General features: G+C 42.1%; 1 protein-coding gene across 9 annotated transcripts in view; it reads left to right on the forward strand.

Moving 5' to 3' along the window:
• Positions 1–2,903: 2,903 nt before the first annotated feature.
• The window catches only part of GSDME (gasdermin E), a 79,173-nt gene continuing 57,657 nt past the window's right edge, over positions 2,904–24,419 (forward strand). The window contains exons 1-6 of one of the 9 annotated variants that reach the window (XM_050892906.1): positions 3,192–3,453; positions 4,961–5,074; positions 7,508–7,738; positions 8,885–9,077; positions 19,388–19,559; positions 20,585–20,705. In XM_050892906.1, the coding sequence (XP_050748863.1) occupies positions 7,528–7,738; positions 8,885–9,077; positions 19,388–19,559; positions 20,585–20,705 (697 nt within the window). In that variant the 5' untranslated portion in view covers positions 3,192–3,453; positions 4,961–5,074; positions 7,508–7,527. The other 8 variants (XM_050892910.1, XM_050892911.1, XM_050892909.1 and 5 more) reach the window with 8 other exon arrangements.

The raw sequence follows: 24,419 nt of genomic DNA on the forward strand, positions 1-24,419 counted from the left end.
TGAAACAACTCATTGATGGCTACAAGGCATTATATACCATTAGTACTGCTGTTAATACTGACCCCGTGAAAGCATTTAGAAAAGTTTTTAAGATAGAGACAGAGACCAAAAAAATAGCCATTTAAGAAATTCCCCTTTGCAGCCAATTTCGGACTTACATCCTAATGTTGAAAAAAATAAGGCCAAATTACACCATCATACAAAAAAAATATCTAGTGCCAAACGCTTATAGGATGCAAAGACTTCTTCTGTACCTGGTAGGAATAACCATTCTGCAATGCTGACATCTTGTGGTAGCCTGCTCAATGATTTCTTATCTTAATATCACACCTGAAGAATTTCACACAGAGGTGTTCAAAGAGCATACAACTATTGTGTTGGGTTTTTTTTTTCCTGTCAGACTACTATCTTTTGTGTTATTACTCACTTATTATGTGCAATACTCATTTTTAAGTTGTGGCTGTGAAGTTCTCGTGTCGATTGTCTCATTTATTTAAATGAGGTAGCCAAATCTTGTCCCATACCAAAAGCAGTTTGTCATGGAGGCAAAAGTTTCTGGTTTTCTCCTTCTGCTCTTTCTGCAAGAGGATCTTCTCATGCAGGAGGAGTGCAGGAAGATCTCCTAATGTAGAAGTGATGAACTTCATGCTTCAGCTCAGGAGATGGAGTGCATGACAGACAGATCCCAATGCAGACCTCACTCACAATCTATATTTCTCTGATATGATGTTCTCCCTGCTGGCATCCCAGTCGATCATGAAGTAACCATGTGCTGTGAGTTTTGACTGTGCAGTACACCTGAAGAGCATTTCCACAAAGACTGAAGGCTCAAGGTGGGTGTTCAATCCTAAATGTCTCCTGTTAGCAGCCAGTTTTGCTAACAGTCTTTGAAGCCTCTAAGTTAATTGCTGCATAGCCCCAGAACTGTTTGCTAACACCCAGACCTATGTTTCTGTCTCTTCTAATTCACGAGAAGCATCTAAAAACTATCCTACGTTGGCTTGTGTCTTTCAAGTGGATAGAAGATTTCTGCTCGAAGTTTTTTCTTGAAAAGCTGGAAATATTCCTGGCGTGAGCACCCTTTATTTGGTGTGCACGCAACCGCTGGTAATGATGTCCTTAAAGTGACTAGCAAGTTTCACTGTTTTTATTTGTGCCCTCCCTCCCCAGTGAATATTTCCATGGTAATGTGGTTCAGTGCAACTTCCTGGCTCGATTTCTCAAAATATGCTTTAGCAGACACTTGCATTTGAAATGAATCACGCATTGCCACTCCCTGGAAAAACACATGATAGCTGATGAAACGTGTGCTATTACTGGCCACTGTGGGAGATTATTACTGGAGCTAGCGATTCTGCAGCTCGGTGTTGATCCTAAAAAGAGATCCCCTGAGGATGTGTGGGTGCTTTTTCTCAGGATGAGGCTCTAAGAATGGTGCTTTATATTTTATTTTTTTATTAGTCCATAAAAAGTAAATTATCACAAATGCAGATACTTACTTAGTTCCATTCAGGCTATTTGTTCAAATTTCTGTAAGCAAGTGCAACCCCAGAAGGGAAATCTATTTATCATTAATTCACTAAGGATGTCAGCTGGGGGAATCAGAAAGGGGTGATGGATTAAAATCTGCCAAAATTAACTGGAAGTTTTGGATAATGTACGTAGTTAAACAGAATGGAAGAAATGGATGCTACTTTAGCTATATGCATTAACTGTTACCTCTCACTCAGGACTGTTCATTTAAGGACATGCAACTTTCAACTTCCCTTTGTTCCAAAGCCCAGGAGTTACTCCATTAAGACCTGGTGATGTGACACTTGCAACTATACTCCGCAGCCTCAAACACTTTCTCATCAAACCATACAGGAAGTACCTGGCCTGTGGCACGGTTCACCTGAAAAAAATTTCATTGATGTTTATTATCTTGAAAAACTACTCCTCGGGTTTCTGCAGACTCATCTGTTTCTCACTGGATCAGTCCTTTGGTATCATAAACAACCGAGTTGTTTTATTCTGGTGCTGCATTGTTTTCAGAGGGCTGAGATATGGTGACAGAGCTCAGTATTTCATACCGCAGTTCATGAACCTGTCCCCTGTGCGCCACTGACCACGTTTCTCATTTTCCGCAGTGCTGCTGTTCAAGGTCCCTGGACTGGGGACCTTGGCTTGGAAGCTCCCATTCGGACCACTGCAACTTCGCAAGGCCAACAGTGCCAACCCTAAAGCTGCAAACCCGCAGCCAAAAACGTGGCAGGGCTGTTGCTTCCAGCAGATTTTGCACACAGGCCACTGACCCTCTGCGTTTCTGACCATGGGTGATGCGAGCCAGATTTGAGAGGATGTCACAAAAATTTCCTTTTGAATTGTCTCATAAAATATCACTGTCAGGCAATTACCAGTAGGGAAAAGAAGCTGCCTGTGTTACTTGATGGGAAGTAACCATGCAAAACCAGCTGTCCCATCACCTGGCTGAGCTGATCCACCATCTCCACCCCTCACAGGGCCGCAACACCATGCAGGGCAGCCCGACGTTGAGACCTCCAGCTGGGCATCTGTGCCAGACAGCTGCCCCCAGCACCACGGCATGCCCACCACGGCCAGCAGCACAGGCTGCCCATCCCTTGTTTGCAGCCACCTCATAGCAGGAGTTTCAACCCCCGGGGAAGATGAGGCAGGCCCGGTGCAGGCAGGCAGGCGGGAGGGATGGCGAGGGAGGTAGAAACTGCCCCGGGGTTTCGCAGCCGGACAACGGCAGCGCCCCGGCCTCTGCCAGGCGCAGCCCGGCCCAGCTGCCATGTGCTGGGGCGGCGGCCCTGCGCGGCAACATGGCGGCGGCGCCTCGACCCGCGACCCGGGGCGCCGCCACCGCGCCCTCCCCGCACGGCCTCAGCACCCGGGCGGGGCTTGAGCTCCTCCCGCCTCGCCCCTCGCCGCGCCATAGCGCCGGTAAGAAACCCCCCTCTGCTGTGGGGGCTTCGCCCGGGCTCCTCGCAGAGCTTCGCCCTCGGCACCTCGCCTCGGGGCGCGGCGCGGCTCGGCACGCCCCGCGGGCGGAGCTCGCCGCATCCTCGGGGCCCGGCGGCGGGGATCGCCGGGAGAGCCGTGAGTACGGGAGCGGGCCCGGGGAGGCGGTGGGGGCCGGCCGCGTCCGCCTCCCCAGCGCTCGCTGAGGGGTCCCGGCCGCCGCCGCTCCTCCCTTCCCGGCGGGCTGAGCCTCCCCCCACCACCACCCCGCGTTCCGACGGCTGGCCGGGGCAGGGGCAGCGGGGCCTCGGCGCGCCGTGTGCCCCCCGCCGCCCCGCCCGACCCTGTCACACGCTCAGGAGGAGCCGCTGCGGCCGCCTCGCTGATTGCCGCAGCTCCGCTTTCCTTCCCTGCCTGCCTGCCTGCCTGTGCGCGCCCTCCGGCTTCGCGAGGGGGAAATCGAGGCTGAACGGCTGCAGTTCACGTGTGGTGGGTTTGAGAGGGGTTTAAGCGTGACATGGCGGGGCCGCCGGAGCGTTTGAGGGGGATCCCTGCGCTCAGACGCCCGCCTGAGCCGCCTCAGCGCAGGTCTTGGTGAGGTGGCCAGTGGTTTGCTCACCAAGGACAAGGGCAGCTTGGGCCCGTTCCCAAAGCGTGCAGCCCCCACTGCAGGCCCTCGCACCTCTGCCTTGCAGGACGGCACCCGCCAGCCCCCAGGTAAGGGTGCCGCATCCCTGTTGGGTGCCTTGAGCCGCTGTGGTTTTGTGGGGCGTCAAGTCTTTGGAGGCACATGCTGTAAAGGCCTCGAGGCACAAAAGAGGGCTACATCCAGGGCTAAAATTTATTGGATGTGTTTTTGGGGACCACGTGCGTTCAAGGACTGAAATTTGTTGTGTGAATATCCCTGCTAGGCTTTGCATGTTAGCTTTTATGACTGTTTTTTAATTTAAATTATGTAGAAAGGAGGTGAAAATAACTGTAAGGTTTTGTAATAAAACACGTGTGCTGCTTGTCATCACTTCCACGCTTTAGTTGCCTTTCGGCATAAACTCCGACTTCATTAGGATTCAAAGGCTGTTACCGCTGCTGCACAGCAGAGTTAACGCCTAACAGCTCTTCTGACACCGCGGCTCCTGCGTGGTCATCTTTGGCCTTCGGGGATTGTATTTCCTTACAGCTTGGATTGGCAAGGGATGTGCTGACATTTGGTGTTCCAATTGTCACCCTCTTCCCAAATTCCCTGTGTACTGTGCCCGGGTAATCTTATGTTAAATGGAAAAAAAAAGCTTTTTTGTATTTTTTGTAAAGGTCAGTGTATGTGTATGCAGAATGTAAGAAATATCGGGCAACTGTTGAGAACTTGCTTTTGTGCTGACAAAGGTAGATAATGATTATTCATAAAATGTTTCTTTGGATCTAATGTCCCACTATATTGAGTTAGGGAGCTGTGATAAAGGAAGGAAGCAGGGTAACATTTGTTTGTTTAAGTAAACAATGAAGTTGCTGTAAATATCTTCACTTGATCTCATCCCCTTCGTTGAATAATCCTCCCATAGCCCAGGTTCAGGCTAATTTTAAATTTCTCGGTAGGCAGGGAAGGTACTCCTCCTTCCTCTTCTGCTGTCACGCCTAGCTATCAACCTGCAAGAGTGAATTCACTCTGACAGGCTTTTCCTACCAGCTTGGATACCTTCCCTTTTAATTCTACCAAACCAAGCACAGCTCTACCAAAATTTCCAGAGGAAGAAGCTCCAAAGGCAGAGTTTTCTTAATGCTGTGTCCGTAACCACTCCATGTCCATTCAGTCAGGACGCCATCGACCCTGGTAGCTGTATTCACTCCCTGGTGTTGGCTAAGGGCATATTCAGTTGCTCTGTGTCTTTGTTTAGTGAACTAGTGAAACAAGATATTTGGGTGCATTTCAGAATTAGCGTTAAAGGCACTATATCCAAAGACACATAAACAGGCATTTGGATAGAATATTCTTGCTTTGCAGGTACAGCTGCACCAGCAAATATGCTCCCTGCAAGGACGTTCCCAGCACAGCGAAGTGTGGGAGACGCCGACGCTGTCATTCTGAGGCTGAAGGCAGTCCCATCTCTCCTGCCTGGTGAGTCTCAGCAGTCCTCATAAGCATTCTGTGGTCTTTCCTGGATGTCCGTTTTGCTAGTCAAAAGCGTGTTGACTGACAGTGAAGACAAACCACCATGAATCGCAAGTTTTATAGAATGTGTGAGATATAGTGAGTGTGTAACAATGCCAAATCATAGGAACTGTTTTTTCCAATTTGCCTTATCATAAACTCCTCAGAAATTGGTGGGCCTTTTTCTTTTCAGAGACTACGCCCATGTGAGTTGGTTGTGTAGGAATGGGATCAGAATGAACGAACAGTCATGTAAAGCACAGAAATGTTTGAAGAAGGTTATGCTGGGGAAGAGCAGCTAATGCAGGCAATGAGAATTTTCTTGATGGTCTCCTCTGTTACAGATCAGTCATCTGGTTGGTTGTGACATACAGTGTCATGCAAAAGAAGTCCCAGGGAAAAAGAAAACTAGTGTTTTGGGCTGTTGGGGGGTTGGTTGGTTCGTTTTGGGGTTTTTTTTTCTGCTGCAGTAGAGCTGCATTGCTTATTCTTTTAAAGCGTTCTCACTGAGATGAAAACCAGGGGAATTAACGAGGAGAAATTTAAGAATGCAAAAAATCAATCTCAGTTCAGAGCTTAGGAAAAGGTCAGAGAACAAGAAAGTCAGTGGAAGTATTCCCAGTGCATGTAGCTGGGGCTGTGCTGCAGGTTTGCTGCAGCCACAATTACAATGAAAGTCCCAGAAGACTCTTCAGTAAAATGTTATGTGACTTTGACATTGTTCAAATCCTTTCCATGCAGGTGGTGTTGGGAAACACCCTTTACTTGTTTACATAGAGAACTAAGAGTAGGCCATAGGGGTTTCATGAGGAGGTAGATACCTCAACATGAATTGGTAAATACTGTGTGAAATATTATCTGAAATGCCATTTGGGAAAAGCTAATGGAAAGGTAAGTTCCCATCTGCAGAAAGGCTTTTTTTTTCTCTGTCCTCCAACTGATACTAAAACATGGAGCCTGTGGTCCAACCAGTAATATCTTTATTCAGTTTTCCATTTTCTCTCAATAATCCTGAGTGCCCACTGCAATATCAATTTTTGTTTTAAGTCTGTTCTAACTTACTCTGGCCTGTATTTGTAAATGACAAATCTAACATCTCTGCGGAGCAAGACAGGTAATTAATCATGAATGTGTGGATACCCAGCTAAGACATCTTATGATCTTAGTTGAACTTTCCAGTCAGTGTCAGCTGGGGGATTCAAAGGAATGTTGCCAACTTTAAAAAACTGATTTAATTCTGGAAATATCATTAGATCAAATAACACGGAGTTGAAAAACTAAAAAACATTAGATATTTTTAAAAAGATCAAAAGTTAGTTTATTAGAATTGTATGTTTAGCACTTGTGAATGGTCATTTTTACTATTTCTCCTGTGAGTTTAGCCAGTTTCCCTTATTGAAAAAGGTCCTTATAAATACAGCTAAATGCATTGCTTGGGATAAAGAAAACCCTACACAATAAGAGATGCCAATATTTTTTAATTTAAGACATTTAAAAGGTAGAATAAGATAATGTATGTAGCTGTTTAGCAGATATGAGTAACAGTTGCAAATAACATATGTTCAATTTAGCTGTAGTTATGCTAATGGAAAATAGAAAATTGAAAAACATTGAAGGTATAAAGATTCAGAAAGAAAAAAATTATTTGGGACTTTCCAGGGTCATAGTTCAGAAACAAAACTTAGGCACAAAGATGCCAGCACAAATATATGTTGCTTTTTATAGAATAATTTTTACTATCCCTATATGTGTTTACTCACTATTAAAAAGATCAAGATAATTTGTGTGAATAATACCAAATTACCTTATATGGAGTAAGATAATTTTATATTAGGTAATAAAAGAAGGATTCTTTGGGGAGACAGAAATCCTCTGCCATTGCACCAGTGCTCTCCTCATCCCAGCCAGTCTCTGTGGGGTGCTCATTAATAGATGCTTTTTCTTAGAATTTCAGGTAAGCTGTGTAAGTTTTTTCCTCCCTAACAGATTAATTACCTGTGAGTGTTCCTTGAAGGAACTTTTCAGCTGTAGATTGGAATATTTATTTTCTCACACATTTATTTTCTTTCTTTGTTATCTGCATGATCATAAATTTCATGCATTATTATTGTAATGTTTAAGCCGTGTATATCGTGTTTGCAGTGCATCGTTCTTTGCTTATTTGCTGTTGCTTATTTAAAATTTTAACTAAAATTTTTTCGTCTGTTACTGTGAAAACATTTTTACTTTGGGATACGTGGTTTGAACTGTCATGATTCCCAGCTCAGAGTGGAGAAGATGGGGTGAAAACACCAGCTGTTCCTGCATTAATACCAATACTATGAAGAACTTCTTCAAGTGACAATGTAAATATTTATACTTTCCAACTGTAGTTGTTGAAAAACAGATGTATTCTTTCAGGCTTTAACTGATTCCCCAAGATGTTTGCAAAAGCAACAAAGAATTTTGTGAGAGAAACTGATGGTGGAGGTGACTTGATCCCTGTCTCCCACTTGAACGCCTCAGACAAGCTGCGGCTTCTGAGCTTAGTTACGAAAAGGAGGAAATTCTGGTGCTGGCAGAAGCCCAAGTATCATTTCTTGACAGTCACCCTGAGTGATGTGCTTACTGAAGGCAAACCGATAAAACCAGGTAAAGCCATACTCGGGCACTACTATTATTGCAGATAAAAAGAATGCAAAGCCTAATCTTTTTTGTTATTATTCTCAATCGTGTTACTAGAGGGCTCCTTTCAGAGGAATGCTCTGAAGTATTCTCCATCTGTGGAAATGAGATGACTGGATCTTTTCTCACTTGACTATTCATTTAACTAAAACCAGTAATAATAAATGTTTGTTTAAAAAAAAAAGTTTTGCCTAGATAGACTACTAAAATTGAGTGCTGAAGATTGTCAAGCCGTACAGTCCAACTGATTAATAACAGTGCTGTCTGCAGCCACAGGAGCTCCCCTAGAATATTTTTGGGGGATTCCAGTATGTAATAGTAGCATGAAACTATACTGTACTCCAGGTCAAAAAGCACTGGATAAACAGTGTCTTGTTGGTGACAGTAGCCCAGGGAATGCTTGCACAGGCAAGGTCAAGCAAGTTTTACCACTGCTTCCTTTCTTCTTGGACAGACTGTTAAGAATGGTTGACCCTTGTACTTCTTTCTTCCTCCAGCTGCAGCAGTCCTAACCAGGTTTTAGGATTAACGATCTGGAATCCAGTATTTCTGGGCATGTCACAATTCCATACAGGAAGATAGCTAAGTCCCTAAGTTTAGATGTTAATTGTAGCTGGCTTGGGAGATCAGCTGATTCTGAGTCAGTTCTTTGGTTTATAGGTGTATAAGATTCAGAGTTGTTTTAAGCAAATTAGATGCTTCCATTGGTTTTCAGTGAGCTTTGGGACAGCCCTGTAACGAGATACGTCAAGATAATGGCAAAATATTAACCCTGTTATACAAGCAGGTCTGCTTTGTAGTTTTTCTTTGTAGCTGAAATAAGTTTCAATCATTCTTTATAAATCTTCCATAGCATCTGAGCTCAGCATTTCAATCACCTTATGTTTTCCTAAAATGGCAAAATATAAAAGATAGCAGAGCAAAGATGATGAAAATATGGAGGAAGCAGAAGTAAGAGTTGCAGAGCCATAAATTTCATTATTTACTTACTCGATACTGTTCCTTACCTTCACTAACTTGTCATATTTTCTGTAAGCTTCTGTTTTTCGATCAGTTCAGGACCATTTCAGCACTTCTCTTCACAGGTAGAAATTACTTTTATTGCTTTCCTAGTAATTGTGGAGTCTGACTTTGCAAAATATATGGGCAAGTTTGAAGATTTCGTTCAAGGAAGTATTGAAGCTTCGTTTGGAAAGATCAGCCTGGGAGCTGGAGGGAAGGGCTATGTGGAAAACCAGTCCTCGTTTGGAAACCTGAGGAAGCAGGAGGTTGACTTACAGCAGCTTATGAAAGATGTCAAGGACAGGTATGTTTTTAATGTGGGCATTGTAATGGCCGGGAAAGATTACTGAGCTGAAAAGACTTGGCCCAGCTGTGATCACTGAACAATTGATTCTGTAGTGTTGCCATAGTTTGAGAATTATTTTTATTGTAAGCTCTCATTTTCAGGTGACAAATCGTATGCACAGATACCATTCCCGCAGTCTATGGGCCACCTCTATCAAACGTCTGTTGAGTTCATTCAGTCCATGACTTTGGGCTCCATCTGTGATAACAGTCTGTATGGGCAGGAGGGATGGTGCAAAGTCTGCTCAGTCGGCAGAGCATGGGACTCTTAATCCCAGGGTCGTGGGTGCCAAAAAGGATTGTTGTGGTTTAACCCCGGCCGGCAGCTAAGCACCACGGTGCCGCTCCCTCACTCCTCCCCCCTCCCAGTGGGATGGGGAGGAGAATCGGGGGGAAAAAAGGTAAAACTCGTGGGTTGAGATAAGAACAGTTTAATAACTACAGTAAAATATAATACTAACAATAATAATAATGAAATATAATAATAATAATAGTAATGAAAAGGAATATAACAAAAAAAGGAAGGCGGGGGGGAAGGAAAAAAAGGAAAAAAAAGAAACAAAACTCAAAAAACCCCCAGTGATGCGCAATGCAGTTGCTCACCACCCGCTGACGGATGCCAGAGCAGCGATCCACCCCTCCTGGCCAACTGCCCCCCAGTTTATACACTGAGCATAACGTTCCATGGTATGGAATATCCCTTTGGCTAGTTCAGGTCAGCCGCCCTGGCTATGCTCTCTCCCAGCTTCTTGTACACCTGCTTGCTGGCAGAGCATGGGAAACTGAAAAGTCCTTGGCTTAAGATAAGCGCTACTTAGCAACAACTAAAACATCAGAGTGTTATCAACATCATTCTCACACTAAATCCAAAACGCAGCACTGTACTAGCTACTAAGAAGAAAATTAACTCTATCCGAGCTGAAACCAGGACATACACAAAAATGAAAATTTCCTGATTTTGAAAGCTTGATCGTCAGATGTTTCCCTTTCATTTTTAAAAACATTTCTCTGCAATTTCATCTTATGTATTTGCATGAATTACCACGTGGAACAAGAGCCAAATCCTCCGTTCTTTGGGGGGCTGTACTGAGGTAACAATCTGGAAAAAAAAATGGATTAGTTTCTCAATGTTACTGGGGCAAGTGCTATGGAAACTGAATTCAGAACTACTAATGTTGTTGTAAGCAGGCTTTATAACTTTGTGTGTATGTGTGTGAGCGACTGTGCTAGACAATTGGATTATTTGAAGTTGAAGGAATAGCAAAGGTGAGCAAGCATGGTCAATGCATGTTCTACTAGTTGAACAAAATATAGTTTATACATCTATTGCTCACTGTTATACACCATAATAGCTGAGGGGAACTATAATCTTAATTTTACAAGATGTGCAACACTTCCTGTCCTACTCTGAAATCGCATTTATTTAATCTTGCAATAAGACAGTCATGGACCAAAGCCTCCTTGGCAACCAGCTGACAAGTCGGGGTCTACTCTGTATTGCACGTCCTGACTTGTGGGAGATGAGGGCGGTTCGTTTGTGACAGCATTGTACCCTAGATCTGTAGCAGGCGGTGTAATGCATTTTAATAGCCTTTGCTGGTGCTCTGAAGATAAAGATGATACGTTTTTGTTATTGGTGCAAAAGCTGTCAGAAGCAGTGTAAATTTGCTTTAGATACACTGATGTTGTAGAAATAATCCGTTCTCCATTTTCACAGGAACAAATGGCTCCTGTTCTTTTTATGGTAAGCTTTCACAAGTCAACAAACTTACTCTAATAAGGCACCTTGCTATCTTTGTACTAAATGCCCTATTAAAAGCAGAAAATACTGGGCTAAATGTGTGTACCGGGCCTGTAAAATTAGTATGCATCTAGTATCAGAAAAGTAGTGTTAGTCAAGATTTAGAATCTTGTTTCTAACACTAGAGTCCTATAGAAAAACAAACTAGAGTAATTTCTATTTAGATCAGTAAGCTTTTACTTAGTTTTCTGCAGTAAGTTACCTACTCTGTTCAAACAGATAATCCTCCCATAGCGAATCAGATTTACTTCAGCACATCTTGGGGTTATAATCCTGAATGTAACTAAATACTTAGAAATATATTATCTTCTTTTAAGTATGGAAAATCAATAGCTCTACACCGATCTGAATATAACTGTAAATGAGGTTAATGTGTGTGCCGCTTTATACAAGGAGCTAGTTATTAGTTCATAGAAAAGATGCTCATAGCTTATTAAGGCTTATGATGCAAAGTTTATAATTGATATCCAGTCAGTCTGGCTTCTGCCAGGTCACTGAAAATTATGAGGATAGCAGAATTTTTATTTTTTTCTTCAGCGTAATGCCAAGGCTCACTGGAAATTGTGGCAATGCCTTACAAATGAAATTCCAGTTACTCATTCATAAATATTCTCTGATTTATGAGGGATTGTGTCCAAGCTTCTAGCTTTTGTCTCGTTCATGGAGCATTGTGTGGAATTCAGGAATTCAGCATTCAGGAGTGCTGGTGCCTACAAGTTAGTGATTTTTGGATCAAATTCATTCATTCAGCAAAGCATTATGGTACTAAGAGGATGTTCACCCATCGGTCCTTGTGAGATGAGAGTCAGCTAAGTGTTCTTGATTTCATCTAATGACATACGTTGCTTGTGCTTGTTTGATCAATTATTGTTTTGTTTATTATTTCTGCATATATAGCCTAATTAAGTTGCATTTTAAAACGTTGTATTAGGCTGTTTAAGTCAAAGTTGCAGATAAATAACAGAAAACTAAAAAAAAAAAAAGTCAAAGCTGATATGCCTTCTCAACTAAGTCATGTGAGTCTTCAAGGTTCAGCAAGCTAGAAGTGCTGAGTGGCAGCAAATCGGTTTCCTGTCACTTCTTATGTGAACCTTCGGAAGGAGAATCCTACTGATCTTTTAATTAGATTCCAGATGCCACATTGGCTCTCCTTTTCTGAAAAGGGATGACAACTGAAGGATGCAGGATGAGATCCTTCCTGATTTGCAGAAGCAATAACATTGTAAATGTAGAACACGCTTATTAACGTAATATGCAATATAAAAATAAAGTTAAATAGTACTTTTAGGTATATAAACTCAGCATATTTTATTTTACATTATTCTTGCTTTTCATATTACATTGTGCTTGCTAATTCACAGAGTACTGTAACATACTGATTTCAGGTCAGAGTCCTGTGCCTTTAACTCAGATTGCTATGGATTTAAGAGTATATTCCATCTTCTATTTTAAGACTTTCAATACTGTCTGCCATAAGATCCTCATAGAGAAGCTGATGAAGTATGGGCTGGATGAGCAGACAGTGAGGTGGATTGAAAACTGGCTGAATGGCTGGGCCCGGAGGGTATTGGTCAGTGGTACAAAGTCTAGTTGGAGTCCAGTGACTAATGGTGTACCCCAGGGGACAATACTGGGTCCAGTCCTGTTTAACATCTTCATTCATCATCTGGGTGATGGGGTCGATGAGTGTACCCTCAGCAAGTTTGCTGATGACACAAAACTGGGAGGAGTGACTGATACACCCAGAGGGTCGTACTGCCATCCAGAGGGACCTCAACAGGCTGGTCTGGTGGGAACCTCATGCAGTTCAACAAAGGGAAGTGCAAAGTTCTGCACATGGAACAACCCCAGGCATCAGTACATGCTGTGGGCTGACCGACTGGAAAGCAGCTTTGCAGAAAAGGACCTGGGGTCCTGGTGGACACGAGCCAGCAATGTGGCCTTGCTGCAAAGAAGGCCAGTGGTATCCGGGACTGCATGAGGAAGAGTATTGCCAGCAGGTTGGGGGAGGTGATCCTTCCCCTCTACTCGGCACTGGTGAGGCCACACGTGGAGTACTGTGTACAGTTCGGCTCCCTAGTACAAAGGAGAGATGAACGTACTAGAGAGAGTCCAGTGAAGGGCCACAACAATGATCAAGCAACTGGAGCACCTCACATTTGAGGAGAGGCTGAGAGAGATGGGACTGCTCAGCCTGGAGAAGAGAAGGCTCAGGGGGATCTTATTAATGTATATAAATACCTGAAGGATGGATGCAAAGAGGACGGAGCCAGGCTCTTTTCAGTGGTGCCCAGTGACAGAACAGGACGCAATGGACACAAACTGAAACACAGGAGGCTCTGTCTGAACATCAGGAAACACTTTTTCACTGTGAGGGTGACCAAGGACTGGCACAGGTTGCCCAGGGAGGTTGTGGAGTCTCCCTCCTTGGAGACGTGATCCTAGGCAGCCTGCTCGTGGTGGCCCTGCTTGAGCAGGGGGTTGGACCAGACGACCTTCCAACCTCAACCATTCTGTATTCTTCCCTCCAGTGAAAAGGATTCTGAGGAGGTTATAATCTGTGTAGTTCTCATGGATTAACAAATTTGCTTGTTTGTTTTGACCATTTCACTAAGTTGTGTTAGGTGATTGAAATAGAAGCTCTGAGAGGACAGTGACAGGAGAGAGAAAGAAATAGGACCAAGTGGCAGCAGTCAGTTCACATCAGCTGCAGAAAAGTTTGCCTGTCATGCTTCCATCATTTCATGTGAATGATTCCTAACTCTATGATTAGCATATTAGAAAAACAGGGTAAGCGTTACTAGTAGTATACTCTGGCATGATTGAAAGATATTTTTACACTATTGCATATTGTACTGTAATATGCACTTTTATTGATTCGACTATTGTCCACACTGAGACAAAAATAGGTGCCTATTCGTAATCTGAGTACAGTGGAAATTCAGCCCATTTTGTTATTTGCTCTTTAAAACTCCTTGAGCATTTATGTGTATGATGAGAAAACCATTCAGTTTTCTACCGGAGGTGCTACATGGGTAATAGGAAGTCACAGAATGTTGTGACGCAGGATTGAATAAAATCAATGGTGTGTGTCTGTGATTTAAAAAATAAGGAGGATGCTGAACAGAAAATAGAGGAACTATCTGTCACTTGCAGTCTCAAAAGTCTCTGGTATTCTTGGGGAAGGTGTTCTATGAAGTAATTGTCAGGTTAATCTCTAGGGAAAATTGTGAAATGCTATCAATGAGCTGACTATAGCAGATACTGTGTTCTGGTATGACTGTAAGAAGTAGGTCAGAAAGGTTATATTTGAAACCAATTAACAAAAGAAATATGCGTCTGTGCCTGGTGGAAAGTGGCGGAGTGAAGTCTGGTGGATTTTACTCCATGGCACTCATCTAGAGGTCTCTATAAGAGAAGGAACAAAGCTGGGTGAAGGCTCTCGCTGTGCAGCAAGCAGCACTTGTATGGAAGACATCAGACTATTGCACATTATAAATAAAGCGGAGAAGACTGAACAAGCTGAGGAATTCTGGCTGAGCAGCGAGAGAGGTTTTGAAGTCAGTCGTGGATGTTATGGAAGAAGTTGCATTTGGGTGAGGCTGTGAGAGTGGGCCACCCACGTCTGTACAGCTGGGAGAGGAGGTGTATTGAGGTGATGTTGCCCAGTGCAGGACTGAAAAGGTTTTTCACTCGTGGGTAGTTTGGACTAGTAAAATTTGTGCAGGCAGGCAACAGTGCTGACTTCAATGTGGGGATGGAGAGTACTCACAGCAGTAACCATTCATTTGGGTATTTGTAGTAAATTGGCAAGCACCTTGCTTTGAGGATTTGTGGGGTGGGTTACTGAGAAGACTAGACAGGATTTGATGGAAAAACAGTTCTAGACCCTCTCCTTTGTGGACAGTCCGGTCAGAGATTCTGCACCTGAAGGGAAGACCCTCAGTCTCAGCTGTGGGGTTTAGAGCAGGCTCCTGCTCTCTCCTTTAACTGTGAGAGCCTGCTCTATTGCCAGATGTTGTCTGTTTTCTTTTGCCTTCCATTGGTTTCTACCTTTCTTCCTTTTCTGCTTAGAGTTGGCAGCAAATTGCCTTTGTGCCTGTCTATTCTCCACTGCTTTAGTCATGCAAGAAGAAAAAGTTTGAATAAAAGTGAAGGAAGCCTTTGCACTATAGGAGAGTGGAAGTGCTTAATCCAATTAAATGTGGAGAGAGTGAGACCAAAACTCAAATTCTTTTCTGTTTGTGTTTGACCTCTAGAGCTTCCAGCATAGTAAATCATTGACCTCAGGAAGGTTATTTAAGCAGAACAAACAATCAAAAAAACCCCATAATCCTTATCTTTTAGATGATCTTTATTTATACAGGCTCGTACTCTTGTGTGTTGATAGTGGGTCTTAGCAAACCAACATCTCATTGTATTTTATATAGTGTTACTTTTGAGTACTTCAGCTCAGCTTCTCAAGGTGGGAAGGAATATGGTGATGTAGTACAGGTCACACAAGATTGGTGAGGGCTTCTGTACAATAGATGGTGAAGGAGATGGTAAGAGTGATGGTTGTAGAACAGAAATAAGAGCTCTGAAACGTGACCTGTAAAATAAAAAAATGCAATTCATGTGCCGACATGCATGTGTTCTCAGGGATTTAACTCAACCATCTCTTGTTATTCAGATATATTCTTGATATTCAGAGTGTTATGCTAGCAAATGAGTTCAGCTCTTGCAAAAATACGCTCATAGATTCAGTGGCCATTGCCCTGCAATACTTTAAGCCCTGCTCTGATTGTCAAACTTCAACCCTGTTGCATTTTGCTCTTGATGACTATTTTCAATGATAATTTAGATAAGCTGGGTATTTGCTTACCTTATATTGTCTCATGTTTGAGTCGCTGAGAGGAGCAGAATGTTTTGCCTTCACAGGCTGTGCCCCAGTAATAACTTGTGATGTGCCCACACACAACCCTAGAGTCTAAGGGGTTTTATGATAGAAAGTTTAGTGCCAGAAGTCTAGAGGAGAGCATTTAACTGTGCTGTCCTAAAACAAAAGGTATTTGTAGCTTTTGGTAAGGGTATGTGTTTTAAAGCTCTGAATCCAGTACTCACTAAACTTAGTGGGAAGAGGAGAGCATTTCTGCCAGCTTTACAGTTGAACACATCCCACTGAAGTCACTTGAATCTTGGGGCTGAGGCGGGGGCCGTGTCTCTGCCACACAATGCAGCTCTGTGGAGAGGACCCCAAGTCACCTCCGAGACGCAGTGCCTGCGGGAATGCTACGTCAGGGACCAATGCAGGTAGCTCTGTGCCCCTGTGGTGTTAGTGTCGCTGCGTAGCCTCCAGTGCTGTGGCAGCTCATCCAGCCCTGCCTCAGAAATTTCTTCACTGTGCCCCTTTGCAGGTTTACCTATGTCTTCTGACTCTTTTGCTCTGCCACTCTGCTGTTAGTTCTGCATCTGAGCCTCAAAGCCAGGAGCATGAGGGGGTCTGAGCCAGTCCCACCTTGGGCAGAATACTGTAGAAGTAGATGGAAGAAAAAGTCTCTTGAATTCTTTTGGTCATTCATTTGTATAGTGTTAAATCACATTCTATATGATTCTTAGGTTAACACTCATTCAGAAACAGCAAATCTCTATTTAATCTGTATTTTTCTATCTTTGATTGTTTTGTTTCTTTTGCTCTAACTTTTGAGGATATCTGGTAAGTTTGTCATCCTCTAAAGCAGGCGAAAAATACATCATGTGAAAGGAAATGACAAATTGCTTTTGTGCTTCTTCATTGTATTTCTTCCCCTGTGGCTTCTCAGGTCGAATGTTAAAATTGCAAGTTCTTAGTGCATTAATTTGTATTTTCAAGATGCTTAGCACACCTCTTCAGAATTGTAAATAATTATTGTGAAGTATATAATAGGCTTGATGGTCTGTTATTGTGATAACTAATAGCTCTGGTTTGGCAGACACTTCTAAGAGCAGCAGTGTTTGTGATTGCTTGACATTTCTTCAATTTTTGCTTAATCCAAAGATTCATTGCATTCCAAGCATAAAGCATGGCTTTGCACCAAAAGAAAAAAAGTTATATTAATAATCTCAGGAATGTTTGGGGTGCTTTTCTAGTGGCTGCTGCATTGCTTCAGAGGTATTTTCTTTTCCTTGTTTAAACAATCAACTTTAAGGTTTTCAGACAGTTCATTCCAACTGATTGAACTTTCATATAAGCATGTAACTTTCCAAAGATCAAAAATTGCCTCAGGATATTTTTAATTTAATAAAGAACCAAGCTGACTTCAGACTTACACAGACTGCATAAATCCAAAACTCCAGAATCTAATAAATCTAAAACTTTTTAATTAAAAGTGGAGATATCTTGATTTAAATAAAGCGGAGTCAGACATGTCTTTCTGTCATATTCTTGGGGAATTGCCATTTAGCCCCATGAATAGCCATTTACAGTAAAAGGGAGGAGAAAAGACTGAATAACTTGAGCCAGGGATAGCAATCTTTTAATCTTCCAACTGTCTTGCTAGAGTTATCTGTTCATAGAAAATATGACATCTCATCTGAGGACCTCCAGTGAGTATTTTGCAAAAGCATAATATAATTGACACATATTAATCAATTAAATACAGTTAAGAAGTTGCTTTAACTGTTACCAGAAAGTCTGTTAATACCCCAGAAGTCAAGGTAGTGAATTTTGTCATCTTTTCTCAGAAAATAATCCTCTCGTATTGTTTCTGGGAGTTCACTTTCTTTCTTCTGCTCATTCTAAGAAGAACCTAACTTTAGAAATCTCTCCAGCAGCATTTAAACACACGCTGAATTATGTTGTGGAGTAGGGATGACTTGTTAAGTGGGAGGCATGGGCTAGAGATTTGAGGTCCCTCCCACAGTTAATTTTTCTTTTGACTGTGACTGTCCCGGTCATTAATTGTAAATTGTGAGGTTATACTGATGAATAACACAGGAGTTTATAGCGGGTGTTTTTTTTCAGTAATCTTCTCCAGTCCCAAAATCCATGAAATCTTTTCTGTGTTTTCTCGTCCAGCCCTTTCAAATACTTGTTCAGTGCTGATCCCACGCAGCCAGTTCAGGGTTTAAGTGAACATGGAAACAGATCCATAGCAAGCTGTGAGGGTTGGCATCGAGGCATCGCTCTCTTAATGTGCTCTTCATCCCTCAAGGAGAAATTCTGGTGGCTCAGAATTTGGCGGCAGCTTGTCAGGGCTCTCTTTTGCCTGCACATGGGCCTTCAGAGGCCAAACCAGCGTTCCTAGTGGTGGTTGCCTCAAGCTGTCCTAGTCCGGGGTGAGTCTAAACATCAGCACTTGGCCACAAAGGAGCCGCATGTCACCTCTCCTGTTGAGAAGTACCCGATGGCACACCTGAGGCAGGTAGAAGGACATACAAAGAGAAGGGTGACAGGACTGAATGGTGACCAGGAGGTAAATGAGACCGAGTTTGGCCAGATGGCTGGAAAGTGGTAACAATGAACTGTGAGAAGGAGGGGAGACTAAGGCTGGGAGCCATGAACAGCTGGTGTCATCTGAGGGTAGAACATTGCAGAGAAATCACATGAAGTGGGGCTGGTGAGCTGGCTGGCTGTGGGACAAAGCTGAGATGAATGAAAAGGAGGGGAAGAAATGGGACTTGATCTGGTCAGGTAAGAGAGAGAAAACCGAGAACTGTTGTAAGGAAAAGTGGGGCTTGATTACAAAGAGAGAAACTAATCAGACTGGAAGATGGCTTGCTATATATTTCTTAACTTCCAGTAGCTTGACTGCAACTTCACTCTTTCAAAGCAGAGCTTTGTGGTGTGTGGATAATACTATTATATTACATGCTTATTATGTATTATGCTATTACAGGTATTTTTATTGTGTGTGTACATGGATAATGTATGCAGTAGTGTGCTAGGGTGCAGGGAGTTCACAATATGGACCATGACCACAGGTCTTTTGTTTGTACTCCCTGGTAACTTTTTTGGTTGAAATAATTCTTTTGAGTAAAGACTGCAGGATGTGACCCATTGACTTACCGACACTGTTTGTGCTAACGTGAGACTCTGAAGAGAATGGTTAGCCGGCATTCCCTGCCATGGCCATGTTAATGTCAGTGTGAGTTCACGCTAGCAGAGGATTCAGGCCAGTGTCCACAAGCCTGGCTGGTTGTTTTCATATTACACGAGAACCTTAAAGTTGTCTTTAGTTCTCCCTTGCTTTTTGTGCTTAGAAAGTAGCTGGACAACTGCCATTTTTGCTCAGAGTAAGGAATCAAGAATTCAATATGTGTGTTGGGACTTACTGTGGAATACAGATATTTACTGCTACCAAATAACAAAGAGGACATAATAATTTTGAGGAGACTGCTCATAGAGAAGCCATTGTTATTTTTACAATAAAAGCTTCTTCAAGCAATTAAGAAAATGTTTTTTCTCAATTCTAGTATTTATGTTGTTAATGGCATCTTTTCTTTTTCAGAACAATAAATCTAAACAGTAGTTTACTGCAACAAGTAATAGAAAGAAAACGTGAAGTGCTGTGCATCTTGAGAGAAAAGATAATAACAACTCAGAAGTGTACGATATCTGAACATATCCAGACAGAAGAAAAAATCAGCGGTGTGATGGGATGCAGTACAAAAATAGTAAAGGTAAAAGTTATTAAAAATCTGCAAGGAATAGAACATTTGCAGATTATCTGAGAAGAAATTGTGATTTCTCCAAATAGACTTCAGAGTATTTTTCATGCTTCCTTAACATGTTGAACTCTCTTTCTTAACATGTTGAACTCACTGTACTGCTTAGTTGTGAAACTTCAGAAAGGTAAAATGTTTTTTCCGTTGCCTCACTGGCAAAAGATGCCATCTTTTACTGTGAGCCTGGAATGTGGTTTCCATCAGTACTGTCAAATTGTGATTCAGTTTCTGTGTAGATTCCTGCCTACAGCAGAACATAAACAAACATGTAACACTTCAGTGAAATTTGAAGAGCAAAAAGCATTGCTGAAGCAAATTTATTTGAAAAGCCAAGTAATCATTCATCAAAAACGTTTGCAGTGTCTGCTGAGTTTTAATATTTATTGAGAAGCTATTTGTTTTCGATCATGGGAGTAGAGATTAATTGCATTATGAGGCTATCTGAAAAATTGCATATGAATTGAGAAGGAATTACCGAAGTCAAAACATATGCTCATTCATTGTAAGTTGGTTTTTTTTTTTAAAGCTGCAGATGAATCACTTCTGTGTACAGGGTGTCTCCAGTAGCAGAAATCTGGGAGTTGCAGTTCAACAACCCTCTGTGCAAGTGCCACCTTCCTGGTACCAGTCTCCAGCTGGGCAAAAGGGGTGTCAGGATAGAAGAGGGCAGGGCAGGATACTGAAATGCGTGCCCATTTCCTAGTGACACAGTGTTTCATGTGTGGCAAAAGCTGCACCTGGAGCTCAACTTTGTACTAGGACAGGGTAGCTAAGAGTTTGAGAGCGGCTCTTGGCATTGTGCTTCTACCTCGCTGCTCATCTAGTTCCTTTCATAAATGTCAAATGAAACATGTGCTTTAGTTAGGCATCATGGAGAATAAAGCACATTCTTTCTCGGTATTTTTTTTCCCTTAATTAATTTGGGGTTTAAGCTACACAATAGCTGAATCAGATAAATGGTGAATAAATCTGTCCCCTAGGTTTCAGTGAGTGAAAATGGAAGTATGATGAAGGATTCTAGTGTGATCCTTGAAATTCCTCCTGCGACCACTATTGCCTACGGTGTAATTGAACTGTTTATAAAGCACAGTGGCCAGTTTGGTAAGTATCAAGCTCATTTTCTGTGGCACGCAGTTCAACTGTGGACAGAGCTGTCTGTTGGGCAGTGATTTTTGCATTTCCCTGTGTATGAAGGTGATGATGTTCTGTGGTCTCCATTGCCTTGATAGTTATTTGTGCTGTGAAATGTTGCTCTTCTGATTTAGTAATGCTGTTTCACTTGTTTGAATAAATCATAAACTCAGAATAACTTAGTTTTCAGGGGACTGCAGGAGGTCATCTAGCTCAAGCCCCAGCTCAAGGCAGTGCCAACTTTTGAAGTTTGATCTAAGTTCAGAGTTAGATCAGATTGCTTGTATCCTTGTCTATTCAAGTTTTGATTCTCTCCAGAGATGGAGGTCCCATCACCCCTCTGGGCAGCCTGTTCTCATGTTTCACCACCATCATGGTGAACTTTTTTTTTCCTTAATATCTAATGAGAATTTCCCTTTCTTTAATTTGTGTCTCTTGTCTTTTGTCCTGTCATCATACAGAAGAGTCTGGCTCTGTCTTCTCTTCATGCTTCCATTGAGTAGTTGTAGATAGCAATAAGGTTCTCCCTTAGCAATATTTTCTCCAGGCTGGACAAACCCGGTCTCTCAGCCTCTTCTCATACATGATGTTCTCCAGCCCCCAGTGATCTTAGTGGCTGTTTGCTAGATTGCTCCAGTATGTGAATGTCTGTCTTGTACTGGGGAGTCCAGAACTGGACATAGCACTCTGAATGCAGTCTCCCAAATCGAAATTCACTTTCATCGATCTGCTAGCTACGCTCTTGTCAGTACAGCCTAGGATGCAGCAAACTTCAATAGCTGCAAGGGCATGCTGCTGATGCTCTCAGATTTGTTGTCCAGGTCTTTTTCTGCAATTTTGCTTCTAGTTGGCTGGCCCTCAGCCCATGCTGTTGCCTTCGTGTGTTGGCAGGGAGGGTGAAATGAATATAAATGGAATGATCAATGAGGACAGTTTAGACAACAGTCAGGCTAAGAAAAGAATTATTCATAAAGTATAGGACTGGAATTTAAACTTTTCTGTCTATTTTACACTTTCATATATAGATTGTTCTCAGAATGGTTGCAGAATGTCCTTGTCATATTTTCTGGTCATGCTTTACTTATTTCAGGTCGAATACTTTCAGGTGTCAAGTTAAAAAAAATGTTGAAATTGGCTTTGGGGGGAGTAGTAACTCTGCTCTGCAGAATCACTTGGGTTTTTCTTTGTTATCTATCCTCACTTAAACTCCCTGACGTAAAGGAGGTTTCAGGGAATGTTAGCAAGAAGGAAGGAAATCAGATGGACTGTGTAGAGCTGGAAGTTAGAAAGGACTGATGTGGAGAGAAACAGGAGATAGGTTGAAGAAATAATTGAAGTGCAGTTGAGACTTGAACCCAGGATGCTCTTTATTTGGATAAGAAATGCAGAAGATGCTCTCCATCATTCTCCTTCAACTGACTTCTGATATTAAGGAAGTCTGTAGGTTCAGGAATATAAGTAAATATCATGTAACCTGTAAAAAAAATGTCTGAAATGTGGAATTGCTCTGACATAGACTGAACACAGAGATATGGCAGAGGGCATTGACTTCAATGGTCATAATAGGACTGTAATTCAGAAGTAATCGGGTGCAATTAAGGCTGTCTGTATAGGTGATAGCCTACTTGTGCGATTTCTAGATGGAAATTCTTACGTCCTGCTAGCTGGTAATACGTGAGTCTTGTTAATAATCTGTATTTCTCTGCTCTTTTTTCCACTTCTGCTTCTTTTCCCACTTTTTTTCATATTTAATGTCTTTTAAGCTTCAAAACCAGCACAGCTTGTTTGGTGTTTTATCTGAAACGACCTATGTCTTGCCTCTTTTTTTTAATTTGTGCTGTCTTCCCTTGCCTGAGTGTCATTGAGAAGGTAAAGAGGATGAGCTAACAAGAAAATTAGGGATTTGCCAGCAAGAATAAGTATGGTGGAGCCTAACCTTCAACTTCTTAATGTCTGAGCAGTGATCAGTGTCTGTTTATGGAAATGAAAATAGCCTTTGAAGTCAAATCCAGAAACTAATGTAGTTCTTTCATATGAGACTGAAAGTGACCAGTAGCAGGTGTAACATAATGGGATTCTCTTCGCAGATAATTACAGAATAAGGTGCATGTAAGTGGGTTTGGGGTGGTTTTGTTTCTTTTTCTTTGCCACTGATAATGCTTTAGTTATTCTATAAGGAAGAATGGTATATAAACTTTCTTTAAAATGTTCTGGCTAATGTGACTGGACATGCTTGGACATTTTTATGAATAAATAAAAAAGAAAAAAAGGTCTAATCCTTTTCTGATCCCTTTACCGTAATGTTTTCCTGTAATCATTCTGTTTGATTTCTACAGGCTAATTTTCCACTACATGTAAAGCTGTTCCTGTTAAAAGCTTTGCAGTTTTGTGTCTCTCAAGTTTCACTGCAAGTCCTCCTGTTCTTGCTTTACAAAACAGGAGGTATAGTAGCACCCAGCTGATTTGCTTTGTTCTGTTCATTGCTATATATGTGTGAGTTGCTTCCTCTTAAATGTCTGTAAATTAAACAGTCCTAATCTTTTCAGCTTCTACACGCAAAGGAGTCTCTTTGCCTTTGATTGTTTTCATTGATCATCTCTGGTTTTCTTCCATTTTATTAATGTTTTCTGAATAACTAACAAGATCTAACTGCGCTATTGGAGGTTTGTCATCAATGGATGTAGCAGAATTCAATAGGGAAAATATCACAGTATTATGTATATTCTTTCATTCACTTATTTTCCCTTCTCTTTTTTTTTTTAAAAGTGTGACAAAATTAATGAGATAAAAAATTAATTCACAGTCCTATTAATACAAAACTTTCAGAGTCCTGTATTTTCCTCTGAATCGAGTCCTATTACAAGATTTAACAGCAGGGTCTGTATCTCTTAAAACTTCTTACATGATGCTGTGTATTGATTTCCCTTATTAGCATCATTCTGCCTTAGGAGGGCAGGTAGTTTATTAGCACGATCTTCCTCCTTCAGGGTTCGTGTGAAAGCCTTGTTATTATCAATGAAAATAACATGAGCATGTTGGCCTTATGGTACCTTAGCTGCTGTCCGGAGTCTTGTTGCTTTAGGAAGTTCTTTAATTTTTGTTAATCGCTTTCTGCTCCTCTGTAGCTCGCTCTTCTCTGTGAAGGGTTCTGCAGGCATAAAGGTCTCTGTCGTCTTTCTTTCTCTGTGGCAGAGATTTCTTTGTCTGCTCTCCCTTTGAAAAAGCTTTTTGCTGATGGAGTGCTCTCCGTGCTTTCTCATCTGCTTTGAATGTCCTTAATTTGGTGAGACAGGCTCTTACAACTGCAGGAAGGTTATATTTAGGTTTTGTGCCTGGTACATGTGTGAGCACTGTGCTGATTAGTTACATTCTTTTTTTCCCTTTGCTGTCAGGTATTACTTTAAAATTGAGTTCCTATTGCTAGCCTGCCTGCGTTCTCCTCAGACCTGCTGGAGAGTGCCAGGGGTACAGTTTCAAATCTTGCATTTGAGCCAATACAAGATGATCAAAATAATACGTAGGGCTTTGATTATATTCTGCATCTTTGGGGCACAATATTGGACACATGAGCACAGAACTTGATGTTCCAGATTTCTCAGCATAACTCTTAGAAAGGCTCCTTGTGTACCTTCCAGGAGTCCCTTAGCTTCATCAATTGGGGTGGCAGAAAGTCTACAGTCCCGT

This window comes from Gymnogyps californianus, chromosome 2, assembly GCF_018139145.2.
Source record: "Gymnogyps californianus isolate 813 chromosome 2, ASM1813914v2, whole genome shotgun sequence".
Lineage (NCBI taxonomy): Eukaryota > Metazoa > Chordata > Aves > Accipitriformes > Cathartidae > Gymnogyps > Gymnogyps californianus.